This window comes from Branchiostoma floridae, chromosome 1 (assembly GCF_000003815.2).
Source record: "Branchiostoma floridae strain S238N-H82 chromosome 1, Bfl_VNyyK, whole genome shotgun sequence".
Lineage (NCBI taxonomy): Eukaryota > Metazoa > Chordata > Leptocardii > Amphioxiformes > Branchiostomatidae > Branchiostoma > Branchiostoma floridae.
In genome coordinates this window covers 2,707,743-2,720,439 of record NC_049979.1, presented here as the reverse complement: position 1 = coordinate 2,720,439, position 12,697 = coordinate 2,707,743, and the positions used below count along the sequence as shown (strand labels likewise).

Sequence of the window (12,697 nt, the reverse complement as noted above, 5' to 3'; positions counted from 1 at the left end):
CTTCGGCACGCTCCGAGCCTCCGAAGCGCTTCCGACCATAGCCGGAAAGGCTCGGGAGCGTTGCCGAAGGCTGTCCCGAACATCGACGAAGATCGACGAATTGATCCAAGATGGCGGACGGAATGAGTTTAGTATGAGTTAGGCACACCACTAGTATCTCCACGGAACCGATACGCAAATACTTTTTAGTCCAATACGTTCCCCCCCGACTAGAAACAAAAACATCCTGTATATTATATTACAAGTTAATAAGTTTTTCGTTTCTAGTCGCCCCGGCTAAGTCCTACTCCAATTATGTAAGCTGTTCAATTGATGCACGGGCACACTTACCTCATATGCCCTGTGAGTAGTTGGTGGGGTCACGTGGTCTTTTAGTTACGTGTGCAACGCATGCCGAGTGCGTGCCGACAGTCGGTGTTTGTCGGTAAATCGCACTTCGGGTACCTTCTGCATCCGTCGGAAATCTCCGTCGGAACATTCGGCACCCACTCGTGCAATCCCGGGTACAACGTACTCAAATGTCGGGTCACACTCGGAACACCAACCCCGGCAGTTCAGCCCGGGCGATCCGACAACAATACCTTGGCCTACCGCCTATGGACTGACTTCACTCTTGGACCTCTCTCTCATTTTCTCTAAGACTTACGGACTTGAGGTTTTCGGCGTCATATTCGTAACAAATCTACCTACCTGTGATATTAATCTGATTTTTGTTAAGACTTGGAGAATTTTTTCTAAATTATCTCAAAGTTACGACATACAAAAAAGGGGAACGTATCCTGAAAGTGCCTCTGTTTCGGCCAATTTTCTACAAGTTTTCGCCAGAGAAAGATATGGTGCCTTCCTTTTACGCCCCTCTAAGCTTTCCACATAAAAAGCAATTGACGGCACATGTTTGGACATGTTTGAGAGGCAAAGTTTCACAGGAATTTTGAATCGGCAAATCGAGCCGCCATTTTCCTAAGTGCCGCACACGAGGCGTTTTGTCGTGAATGGACCAGACCAAATTCTCACAGGTGTGTGCCCGTGTGATGTCACTTGCGCTACGCTGATCGCATATTTTATCGGCTTTTTGCTTCCCAGCATAAAAACCATCAAACCTACTGGCTACAAATTAATACACCATACTAGATAATCACTCTACAGTAAATCAATTTTCGCGGGCACGGCGCGAGACGCTCATAAAGCATAGACCCCCCGGACAAAGCACCAGATTTCTACCAGACATATTACAGTGAGAACGACAATTAACGTTCAGTGCCACTATATCAACATATGCTACAGCTTCAGAATAACCTCCCGTGCTCCAGGGAGCGCGGATAGACGCGAGAGAAGGTCCCTACCCGGCTGTTCCCCTCGCTGCCCGCCATCAGAAGCGCCAGGGTCGCCATGATGCTGCTTCTTCTGGGGACGGTGTTTTCCCGACAGGCTGTGCGGGTCCGGAGGGTCAGAGGTCAGCAGAATTGTCGTCTGCTAGTTTGTTTACAAACAGTGTGGAAACTGAGTTAAATGCCAAGAGAGACGATTAACTCAAATACGAACCATGTGTTACTCAGCACCAAGAGACCACGTCTAGCGCATTAATAGCTGTAAAATGAGGACAACAACAACAAGAAGAAAAGTGGGGCGGTGAATGTGACAGGGTGTTTTTTTCGATCGTTAGCGTTGCTGACATGGAATCTAAAGGTTTTAGGTTTGAATCCCCAGCAGACCCCGATTTTGCACCCTTGGGAAAGGCACATGTTATTTCCTCGCTCGCTCGACTCAGGTGTAAAGGTTCCTAGCCCCTCTACAGCCGAAGATTCCATGTTTGAAGAAAGCCACACCTTACAGATAACACTTATCGAAAAGAGCAGGATCGGCCGCGTGACTGTGAGTGGATTAAACCTTACGCAGCTTGTGCCGTTCATAACTAAAAGTGGGGCCTAAAGGCGCCGCATCAATTTTCGTCCGTTTTCTGAAAAAAAAAATAGTTGACCGTTCTGTAAAGAAGAGTAGATCTATAGTAAAATAAGTTCGAAAATTGCCAAAGTCAAAGACCAAGATGTGAAAGAACGAAGACGAATAATCTATTGTTCGGTATACCAAGCTCTGTGTGTTTTGTCACCACTTAGATTTCATGATGAAGGCAACTTTCTTGTCAAAGTTTTTATCTCTTGGCACGCTCACACCGATTCAGCAACCATTGTAAACAGATTTGCATGTACAGAGTACATTGAAGTGCGTTGTGAAAGTAAACTTCATTGTACCCCATGCACAACGCGATTTATGGTGAATGTGAAAACGGGTTACGATGCTGTGCGATAGAGAATTAACGTTAATGCAGTCACGAGCCAAGAGGGCATGGTACCAGTACAGCGTATACTCCCGCATCATATGATGACGGTAGTCAATTTGGTCATTATGTTGTTTTTTATACGGGCGCTTTTCTTTCACCTGCACAGGCCGCCGAGTAGAGGACTAGTGATACTGCTCATATGTTTCAGTATGAAAAGTTAGAATTAAATATTCAGGAGTTTGTGAGCACCTGCGTACCTTTTCGCGGTCGGTTGAACGGTTTGATGATGACGTGAGATGTAATGATAAGACGTCATGAATAAGTCATAAGGAGGGGGCAATGCGGTATAACCCCGTTCGCGCGTAGCCTCTTTCGGCTTCGCAGCTAGCCTTCAGAAGCCGTGGCTCTTATTTTTGGGGGAGCGCTGGTTCGCGATTTTTGACATGGGTTAAGGTTGTCTATGAGGGGGGGTTGGCCTGGAGACGGAGTTATATCGCTTCTCCCGCCAACTACCTCTCCAGCAAAGAAGACGTCTTAACCCATGTTAGAAATCGCGAACCAACGCTCCCCCCAATAAATAAACGCCACAAGAAGGCTGCGAAGGAGGCTAGTTCGCGCGTAGTTCGGAAAATCGATGCCCTGCTTATTCGATCGCGGCCCATTTGTGGACTGGAGCCCGTAAATGTGCTTTGTTATCACCAGCATTGCACAAGATTTATAACGGACATTCGAGCTCGGACCATTACAGAACCCTGCATGCTGCATGGGACTAATGATGATCCATTCATGGAAATCTACATCCATTCTATAAGTTACAACGTATACGTAAGGAGGTAGTATGGCTACTAGTAACGTTTCGTTTCTTATGGGAGTGTCGTAGTAGCAACGGGCACCATATCAAGCCCATTCCTCATACACAACTCATTTGTCCATAAAAAATATTGACTAGTTCCCCAGTTGAAGCTGCCGACCGTCGAATGAGTGAATACAAATTTTTTCGTGAAAGAAAAATAAAAGGCTTATTCATATTGTTTGTCTAATGATGCAGTCATTGCGTAGACCAGCCTGCCCCTTGCCGAACCCATCCAGTGACCACTCGTGTCCTCCGGATGGTTTGAATGCCGATTCTACGCAAAATTCCGGCGGCATATCTCACCCTCCGATATCACAGTGGCCCGATATGTAGCCGGATATGATACTCAGATATCGTACAGTGCCTTACCCTTCGAACTGAATTAATATCGGTATCTTTTTTTATAGAACTGTACGTGCGTCCTTGTGCCGTACAGTACAGTTATTCAGCTTCAGATTTGCAATATTTTAAGTTCTAAGGGCGACAACAAAAGGGCGCGCGCAAGTGGACGTGACTTTGACAAATGCGAGTACCAGAGAGTGACCCAAAGTGATTTACGCAGTTCCCGTCTGTTCGCGGGTGTCTCTCTCATTCAATCACCAAATGAAATTTCGGCCGATCCCCGGCGTCGCATTAGCGATTGCGTTCCTTTATTAGTCGCGCCGATCCGGAGGCTTGTTATTGATTAAAGGTGGGTGCATGAGAGTACGGCGGTCCACATCCTCGAGATGAATATTTATTTCACAAGGGTTTTCCGCATCCTGTGACATCACGAGTCAGCAACGTACCAAAAACAGTCCGACTGTACAACGCAAGGCTACTCTTGTTTAGTTGTAGTCCTCCCTGAGTGTGGCTGGTACAATTATCATCATATGCTCCTTTGGGGGAGCCTGGCATACTTATTTTTCCTCCCATGAGAGCAACGGTGTTGTTACAGCGACGGTCCATTTATTTTTAGTACGATCGAGATCTACGTTCGTGACAATACTGCTACGACGTTTGTAAATTCGCGGTTCGGTTGCGAACGACAGCAGGGGACTGTGCGACTACTACAGACCGTCTGTCAAAGAACTAGTTAAGAGCCCAGTTTGATATACGCGGTAAGTACATTCCGCCATTCTTTGAATTCGGTGCATGATGATGCCGCTGGTGCAACATAAATATCCCTGTGCATTGAATTTTCTGGCCGTCGCCCGGGCTACAGAGAGACGGGGGTAGGGCCGTTTTGTGTTTCACAACAACCATCCGGTCTCATGACATGGCAGATAAAGAAGTCGGGGCGTGCCTCCAGTGAAAGTGCACCCAGCCAGGAGGAAAATTAGCCATGTGTACACTCTCACTTTCAGCGGCTCACTTTCACTGTGTTGTAGAGATGAAATTGATAGCTCGCTAATGAGGCTAATTACTCGATCAATCAAACCTGAAATATAGAATGGATGTTCAAATGATATCTATCCTAGTGCCTAACATGTTGCATATTATTGTAGGAAAGGCGCTGATAATGCATTGAGCATATGACAGTTTTGTGTCATGTTTGCAGCATGCAGTGTATTCATTCATATGAGGACAATAAAAGATCGGCCATTAAAAAAAATCCCCTGTGAAGGAAAATTTATTCTTTACTAAAATTTGTGCAGATATAATTTTGCATGATATCAAGTACAGTAATACCGTTATACATGTACTGTATATTGCTTCATGAATGAATACCCGGAAGCTCAAGATAAAATCTCCCAGAATCCCTGGCGCAGCCCGCCATTTTGAATCAGACGACAGGGGTAATGAGGTCGGGTCCGGCTGACCTCCCAGGCGTCCCGCCGAAAATTTGTGTCAGCTTGGCGCTGAATTTCGATGTAGATCTCTTATACTAAATCTCCAACTCCATTTGGTGTCACTGACCTCTAAAAAATCCCAGTTTTGTCTGTTCAGCGTCAAAAAAATCGCCGTCGTCATCGGGCCTGCATCTAATTTGGTGCGCGCTTGTAGAATTCTGACATGGCTGACGGCTCTGTTTTGAAACTCCTCCCCGGCCCCCAGAAACGCCGACTGACCAAGACAAGGCTCGGTCACGACCTGGGACGACGGGACCGAGCTCCGGCCATGTCCTGAGAACGTTTGTCGCAGGGCAAACTGTCTGTCTCGTCCTCGTTTCCTCACAAAAAGAAACCTTCATCACTTTAGATCTACCTGTGAACTTTGTTTTGCCCGCACCCCTCCCACTTTCATTCAAACTAATCCACCATGAGTAAGAAGAAGGGGTCCACCCTTCCGTGGTATCTTGCCTTTGCCTCGCCTGGCAGGAATAACGGTGACTCTTCTGACTCTGACAGGAGCTCGGATTCAGAGGACTACGAGGATGCTTCGGCCGAGACGCCAGGCGAACTTTCCCCGGGCTACACCAACAGGCTGTCCGTCTTGCTGGGAGGTGGTGTAAGAGCTGACTACAAGGAAGACAGCATGGGGAACGCAGACAGCAGAGGTAAAGGTGAGAGAGGAAAGCACAAGAAACACGCCGAGCATCACAAGGAAGGGGCAGAGAAGGCCGACTTCACGACCGTTGAGTATGAAGACTCCAGGCTTTCCAATGTCGCAGGTGAGCAGAAAAGTGAAGAAGGGAGACCTGCCAAGAGGACTTCCAGCTTTGGGAAGAAGTCTAAAGCAGCCAAAGTTAAAGAAGCTGCAAAGAGAAGGAGCGATGCAAGCACTGCAAGTGACACCAGCAGTTCAGAAAAATCTGGCAGCAGTGGCGGGGGGAAGTTTTGGTCCAGGGGTAAGAAGAGCGAATCCTCGCCATCGCAGCAAAGACCCAAGGAAGGTGATGCTGTGAAAAAGGATCAGGCCAAGATGTCTCCAATTCATGATGCGAAGGAGCCACAGGACGAGACGGATAGAGCAGCAGACTTGGAGAGGAAATCTTCCGTCCAGGGTTCGACGGTTCCCTGGTATCTGGGGGGCGGCTCCTCGGCTACTGCCCAGCCCAAGCAGAAGAAGGCGGCAAAGAAAGAGGCAGGAAAGGCGGAGTCTGAAGACGACTTGTCCGAGTATGAAGATGCCGGAGATGCGAACGTAGCGTCAGGGACAGCGGGAGGGCTTGTCCGATCTCCGTCCGCCGGCTTGTCACTGCTCATGAAGACCTCAGCTGGGTTGACAGAGCAAGTAGAGGCCCAAATACAGAAAGAGAAAGCCTCTGAGGTTTCAAAGCCAACGAGACCAGACTCTCTCGAAGGGAAGACAAAGAAAGGAGGGGGTACTATTGAGACTAAAGAAAGCACGGAAGAAAAGAGTGCTGCAGGCAAGAGGCATAAGACTGTTCCTACTCCGGCGTACGCCGTCACGAGTACAAGACGTTTTTCCTCCCCACGAGTTTCGCCCGCATCGAGTCCTGTGGCCAAGCAGCGCAAGTTTCCAACCTCTACGTCCTCTCCTCAGCTGGCACGCAAGCTGGAGAGCAGCGCTTCAGTAGACACTGGGGGAATATCAAAGAAAGACGAATATTCCATATCAAAAAGTGATACGGAACCAGACGAAGGTCAGAATACCTCGAAGGACAAGGTGGCTCGAAGTAAGTCCATGGATCCTGCAAGGAAGGGACAAGGTAACGCTGCATTTTGGGAGAAAAAGAGAACATTAGCTCTCGACGGGGAATCGTTCGAGCGGAAAGAGGAGGACGGTGATTACGTCACCCCTCCGGAAAAGTTCAACGGCCAGGACAGCTACTCCGCAGAATTCGTCATCAAGAGGGAGGATTCCGCCGACACGAAAATCAGCCAGGTCGCGCAGAAACTGGACACCCTGGAAAGCGAGATGCAGAAAATTACCGAGAAACACACGGGCCACATACAGACAGATGGCTCAGAACGGAGAGGCTCGAAGACTGGAGACGTCCCGTCTTCGGACAGCGATGCTGGCGATTCCGTCACCGGGAAGAGGAAGATGAAGCCAGAGCCGCTCACCCTGACCAGATCAGCATCCCCGTCTCCCCAGCTGAAGAAGGGCGTGGCGCTGGGACCGCAGCCCTGGGTCTCCAGCATGGAGAGGCTGAACCAGATCCTGGCCATGTCCGAGAAACAGGTGCCTGATGTCAGGAAGAAGGAAAAGTTCTTAGGTAAGTGCCTTCAAATACCACTCATGCCTTCAAATACCAGAGTTACCAACCTAGGATTGATGTGTTCAAAAATTCGTACTTTCCCAGAACTATCGTAGAGTGGAACTTGTTATCACCAGGTACAGTAGGGGCATCTTCTCTCGGTAGTTTTAAAGAACGCTTGCAGATAGATGTGCAAAAGTTAGGGGTAACGAGTCGTTCGGTGTAATATAACCAGCTGCTGCCGCGCCGCGTGCCTGCAAAGCTGGTGTGTTACGCCGAACGGCGGTTATACCGGCTATATAGATACAGATACAGATACATACAGATACAGATACAGATACAGAAGTGTTGAACTTTCTTATCTCTTGTAGATCTACGCATGATGTACAAGACCACTAATAGTATACAAAAGTAATACTAATAGCCTATTGTCATGAATAGTTTCATACGGCTTATTAATCAGACATAATTTCTTACTGTACATAACCTTATTTTTCTGCTAAACAAATGTTTTGACAGTCTTAGCTACTGTCATCCTCATTGTGCAATAACATTTGTTGTAATGACAAAGCGGTCAAGAATGCATTCTTGTCAGAACAATTGGGTCAAATTTACTTCACACTAATAAGACAAGGTCACTCTGCACTTTTGGTGCAAATGTTATTTCACACTGAGGAAGACTATCAAAACATTTGTATAGCAGAAAAATAAAGTTGTCTTTTTAAGAAAACTATCATATTCATAGTAAAATATCAACAGACAAATATATATATATATATACATTGTCTTGTCTGTCACTATTTCAGTATTTGGATTCACGTCAGGTATGAACTCAACCGGTTTACACTCCACCCATTGTAACCTCTAAGTAATGGCCTAGGGGGAAAACATATGGCCTCATTTGCCAGTAACAATAGCAACTAGGATAGGTTACCTTATCCATGATATCATATCAAGTACTTAACTTTAAAACACATGAAAGTTTGAGATAATGAATTCTGATATTTTAGGTTGAAATGTCAATTTTGTAGCAAATTGGTATTTATGTACTTATCATTTGCAGCTTGGTTTGTAATGCCACAGTAGATGTTACAAATCAGTTCTACTTGAGTTGACATGCAATGCCTATTTGTTATGCGTGCTGATCTGTACAATGAGTTCAGTTATCACAGTAGTCTGTACAACATTAAGTCAAACCCATCTCTAAGAATGGGGAGCTTTAGGGAAAGACAAAAAATGGCCTGTAAAATACATGTACACCACATTGTATCTATATCTTTATAGCCGGTATAACTGCCGTTCGGCGTAACACACCAGTTTCGCAGGCACGCGGCGCGGCAGCAGCTGGTTATATTACACCGAACGACCCGTCACACCTAACTTTTGCACATTGTGAAGTCAACTTCTGTTTTCCTGCTACTCCAATGCTGCTGTCATGACTGTGTTGCCTCTAAGGTCGCTGTGGTTCATGACATCATCAACAGACAGTGGACTCGACTTGTGTGGGCTCAGCTGGAGAAAGAGAGGTCACCCAAAAAAGACAAAGAAGTGTTAAATGTCAAACTTCCTCCACAAAGTAAAATACTTTCAGCCAACTCCTGCCTAACCGAAGAACTCTACTCTACTCAGAGTCTCTACTCTACTCAATTATGACAAACATATTGGTGATGTACTGAGGCCTACAAAAAAATGTTTCCTGTTTCAGTCCTGAAAAAATTAGTATTGGATGATAGGAATTATCTTTTTTATTCAATTTTTTTTTAGACTTTGGTCCAAACACAATATTTTCTTCTAGTCCTTATCCTAAATTATACGAGCCCAAACCTGTGTTGTGTAGGTAAGATGCTGGTGGAGTGGCTGATGCCTGTTGTACACATGTAGGTAAGATGCTGGTGGAGTGGCTGATGCCTGTTGTACACATGTAGGTAAGATGCTGGTGGAGTGGCTGATGCCTGTTGTATACATGTAGGTAAGATGCTGGTGGAGTGGCTGATGCCTGTTGTACACATGTAGGTAAGATGCTGGTGGAGTGGCTGATGCCTGTTGTACACATGTAGGTAAGATGCTGGTGGAGTGGCTGATGCCTGTTGTACACATGTAGGTAAGATGCTGGTGGAGTGGCTGATGCCTGTTGTACACATGTAGGTAAGATGCTGGTGGAGTGGCTGATGCCTGTTGTACACATGTAGGTAAGATGCTGGTGGAGTGGCTGATGCCTGTTGTACACATGTAGGTAAGATGCTGGTGGAGTGGCTGATGCCTGTTGTACACATGTAGGTAAGATGCTGGTGGAGTGGCTGATGCCTGTTGTACACATGTAGGTAAGATGCTGGTGGAGTGGCTGATGCCTGCCGACCATGAGGAGTTTGGTCCTGATGCTGCGGAGCTGGACCTGGCCCTGCAGTTCTGCAACAGGCTGCTGGCTGTGGGCATCCTCCAGCCGCTGGACCAGACCTCTGCTCAGCTGGAGTTCAACGTAAGTCAGACCTGAGAGATGGGCTACAGATAGCCTGGTGTCCATCCTATGCATTTATAATTGGTTTGGCTCAGGGCTCTAGCCAGCGTCCGTTTTTCCGTCAATTGCCGGAAATTTGCTTCGTCTGACGGAAATTTTTTAAAACCAATCCGTCAAGATTGACGGACAAAAATCCTTGGTGGAAGCTACAGGCGGCTTGGGGACGCTGTGCACGGCCGTAAAAGCCACACACTGTTTGTTTTTCTATTGTTATGATAGTTGACAATGTGTGTCGGCGCCCTTTCGCATACGATAATCTCATTAAAACCTATTTTTTAAGGTCTCAATGGCAACATTTGCTACTTTGCAGTGTCATAGGGAAAATGAATTTTCGCGGTTTTCACGACGGTTGAAATTGGCTGACGGAAAAAAATTTTGAGCTGGCTAGAGCCCTGGTTTGGCTTGAATGTAAGTTCATCTGTGACGGTAGTCAACATTATGTTACGATTTTAAGAACCATATATCCGTACATAAGATAAAGGGCTTACCAACAAGCTTTCTATCAGTCCTCTTACCCATATCAAGTTGAAATGACCCAGTCAGCAAAGGGTCAAAGGTGCTTGGCAGTCGGTATCGGCCCGTCACTGATCCTCACTAAAGCAGAGGGTCTATTTCCCCAAGACAAGAGGGTCTTACTATGTAGAATTGGTTGGAACTGTGGCTAACATGACTGGAGGTGGTTCGTTGCGCCAGGTGGCAAGTGGGCCAGGTTTTACTGTATCAGTAAATACAGGTTCAACTTACCAAGAAATTCCCCTTCCCTGTTTGACAAGTACAGCTAGGGAACAATGGTCCAAAACGTCTTATCCTAAACATTAATTGCTACAAGTGCTACAGCCCTTACCTGTAGTGTGCAGAATGAGTGACAACATCTTGGATTAAGAGCCCCAGCTTTCAGGTCACCTTATCATCAAACTGGCACCTACAGTCCCTACAGTAGCAACCCTCCAGTCAACTGTTACTGTTTACCCTGTGTTGTGAGACTGCAACAGCTGCACAGCATCATTCTCACTTCTTACACTTTCCTTCGGGTCCGTAGGTGGATTTGCTATGGATACAGTATTACCAAGCGGACACTTTGCCATCTCTAAACTATTGGCTAAGCCCATGTAAATCTTGCACAGAGTCACTACCCTCCAATGTCAAGCCCACAAAGCACTTGGATGACTTTCTGAACACACATGTGGACCAAATGTGTTCGCAGGAGTGGGTGTGCCAGAATGTTTAAGTTCTGGTTGGTTGGCAACCGGGTCAGCGAGCGCAGACCCACCGTGTTTGGTTTTCCCCCTCGTCCTAACTTGATCCACCTCGCACGCTGGCGTTATCTGGCAGGCTTCCTCACAGATGGAGAAAAAGGGGGCAGGAGACACAATCTTAGCTTGTAATTACTTCAAGACAAGTCAGGGGTTGTGTTTAGTTTGTCCCGACTAGTCTTCAGGATTGGGAGAATTATGGGTGGGTGTCAAGGGGGCACAGTCTGTCTGCCTGTTGTGTGAGAATTGGCAGGAGGGGAATATTGTGTCCAGAGGAAATACCAAGCCCGCTAGTTGTCTTTTAGAGAGAGAAGATTTAGTCCTACTCTGTTACGTAGTACGTAATTTTCATACACTTAGTTTTATATAGGTATGCGGTAGTCAGAGGTACAGTACCTGTATGTTGTAAGTAAGAAGGCAGGTTTAAAATCGCTGACTGACTGTGAGTGTAAACCTTTTCCTTGTCCTTTTTCTAGAATTCTTGGCAATGATAACATGTTGGACTGTCTTATGCATGAAAGGAAGGTCCTGTAACTGTAGAAGGTGGCAGGACAGTAGAGTCAGTGCCATATTTTGTGTGGTTGTGAAGGAGAAATGATTATCATAATTTTTCCATCCAGTAGTTTGTAGTAGCATACATTTAACATACATCTAGTTCCCCTGGACCTGAACGAAAGGTTGCAAGTTTGAATCATGTATCCTGATGATATTTGTTAGTTAGTGTTGGGTTCGAGAAAATGAAGGTCAAGTTTGATTATTTCTAAGGAATTGCAGTAGAACTGCCGTTCTTGATATCAATTGCAGCAAGTTTGGTGACACCTAGCAGCTTTTTTAAAACTGCAGGGGCCGATTTTGATTAATTTTTCTGTCCTCTCACTCTCCGCAGCCTGAGACGACCTACTGCTGGTACCACCATGCGGCGCTACAGAGCACCAACGGCCTGAACTCCTCCGGCACCAGTTTGGGCCACCTAGCAGCTTTTTTAAAACTGCAGGGGGCTGATTTTGATTAATCCCTCTGTCCTCTCCCCTGCGCAGCCTGAGACGACTTACTGCTGGTACCACCATGCGGCGCTGCAGAGCACCAAGGCCTGAACTGCCCCGGTGCCAGTTTGGGCCACCTAGCAGTTTTTTTAAAACTGCAGGGGCCGATTTTGATTGATTTTTCTCTCCTTTCACACTCCAGGCTGTCTGTGTGGCGCAACGGCTAGAGCATCGAATCAGAATCAGTAGGTCCCTAGTTCCCTACTCGCCATGCCCCTGGCCCCATGACGGTGGAGTGACGCCCACCGTGCCTCACGGCTAATCTGTGTAAAGGTGCCAAAAACACGTACGGATTTGGTGCTACCAGTGTGTCAACATCTGCACACTTGCCACTACATACCCGTGAAATTTTTATTATTTTTTTCTCTCCTCTCACCCTGCACAGCCTGAGACGACCTACTGCTGGTACCACCATGCGGCGCTACAGAGCACCAACGGCCTGAACTCACCAGGCGCCGCGCCAGGACGCATCACGCCCGTCTGGCCGCCGCCCAAACCCGAGAGCAAGGATGGTCTCAGGTACACGGAAGCAGGTAAATATAACATTCTAAAGGCCTGAGGGGCCGAGTGGCGTAATGGCAGAGTGTATGGCCCACATTCATAACCCAGAAGCCCTGGGTTCAAATCCGTGGTGTTGTGCCCTTGGGAAAGGCATTTACCACACCTCA

At 46.9% G+C, this 12,697-nt stretch overlaps 3 protein-coding genes across 18 annotated transcripts in view; 1 reads left to right on the top strand and 2 right to left on the bottom strand.

The window, feature by feature from the left end:
• LOC118426681 (PHD finger protein 10-like) overlaps positions 1 to 1,490 on the bottom strand; it is a 24,469-nt gene extending 22,979 nt beyond the window's left edge. For all 16 annotated transcript variants that reach the window (XM_035836231.1, XM_035836223.1, XM_035836248.1 and 13 more), the window contains exon 1: positions 1,344 to 1,490. In XM_035836231.1, coding sequence (XP_035692124.1) covers positions 1,344 to 1,391 — 48 coding nt within the window. In that variant the 5' untranslated portion in view covers positions 1,392 to 1,490. The remainder of the gene's footprint in view (positions 1 to 1,343) is intronic.
• A 3,214-nt stretch (positions 1,491 to 4,704) lies between these two features.
• LOC118423339 (formin-2-like) overlaps positions 4,705 to 12,697 on the top strand; it is a 97,179-nt gene continuing 89,186 nt past the window's right edge. Inside the window, exons 1-4 of the mRNA XM_035831464.1 lie at positions 4,705 to 7,236; positions 9,540 to 9,694; positions 11,873 to 11,959; positions 12,415 to 12,562. Coding sequence (XP_035687357.1) covers positions 5,373 to 7,236; positions 9,540 to 9,694; positions 11,873 to 11,959; positions 12,415 to 12,562 — 2,254 coding nt within the window. The 5' untranslated portion in view covers positions 4,705 to 5,372. The remainder of the gene's footprint in view (positions 7,237 to 9,539; positions 9,695 to 11,872; positions 11,960 to 12,414; positions 12,563 to 12,697) is intronic.
• LOC118426776 lies at positions 8,605 to 9,479 on the bottom strand. The gene is made up of 2 exons (XM_035836322.1): positions 9,043 to 9,479; positions 8,605 to 8,730 (listed from the first exon to the last, which is right to left on the bottom strand). Exons 1-2 carry the CDS (start codon positions 9,445 to 9,447, stop codon positions 8,635 to 8,637), a joined length of 501 nt encoding a protein of 166 aa, XP_035692215.1. The 5' UTR covers positions 9,448 to 9,479; the 3' UTR covers positions 8,605 to 8,634.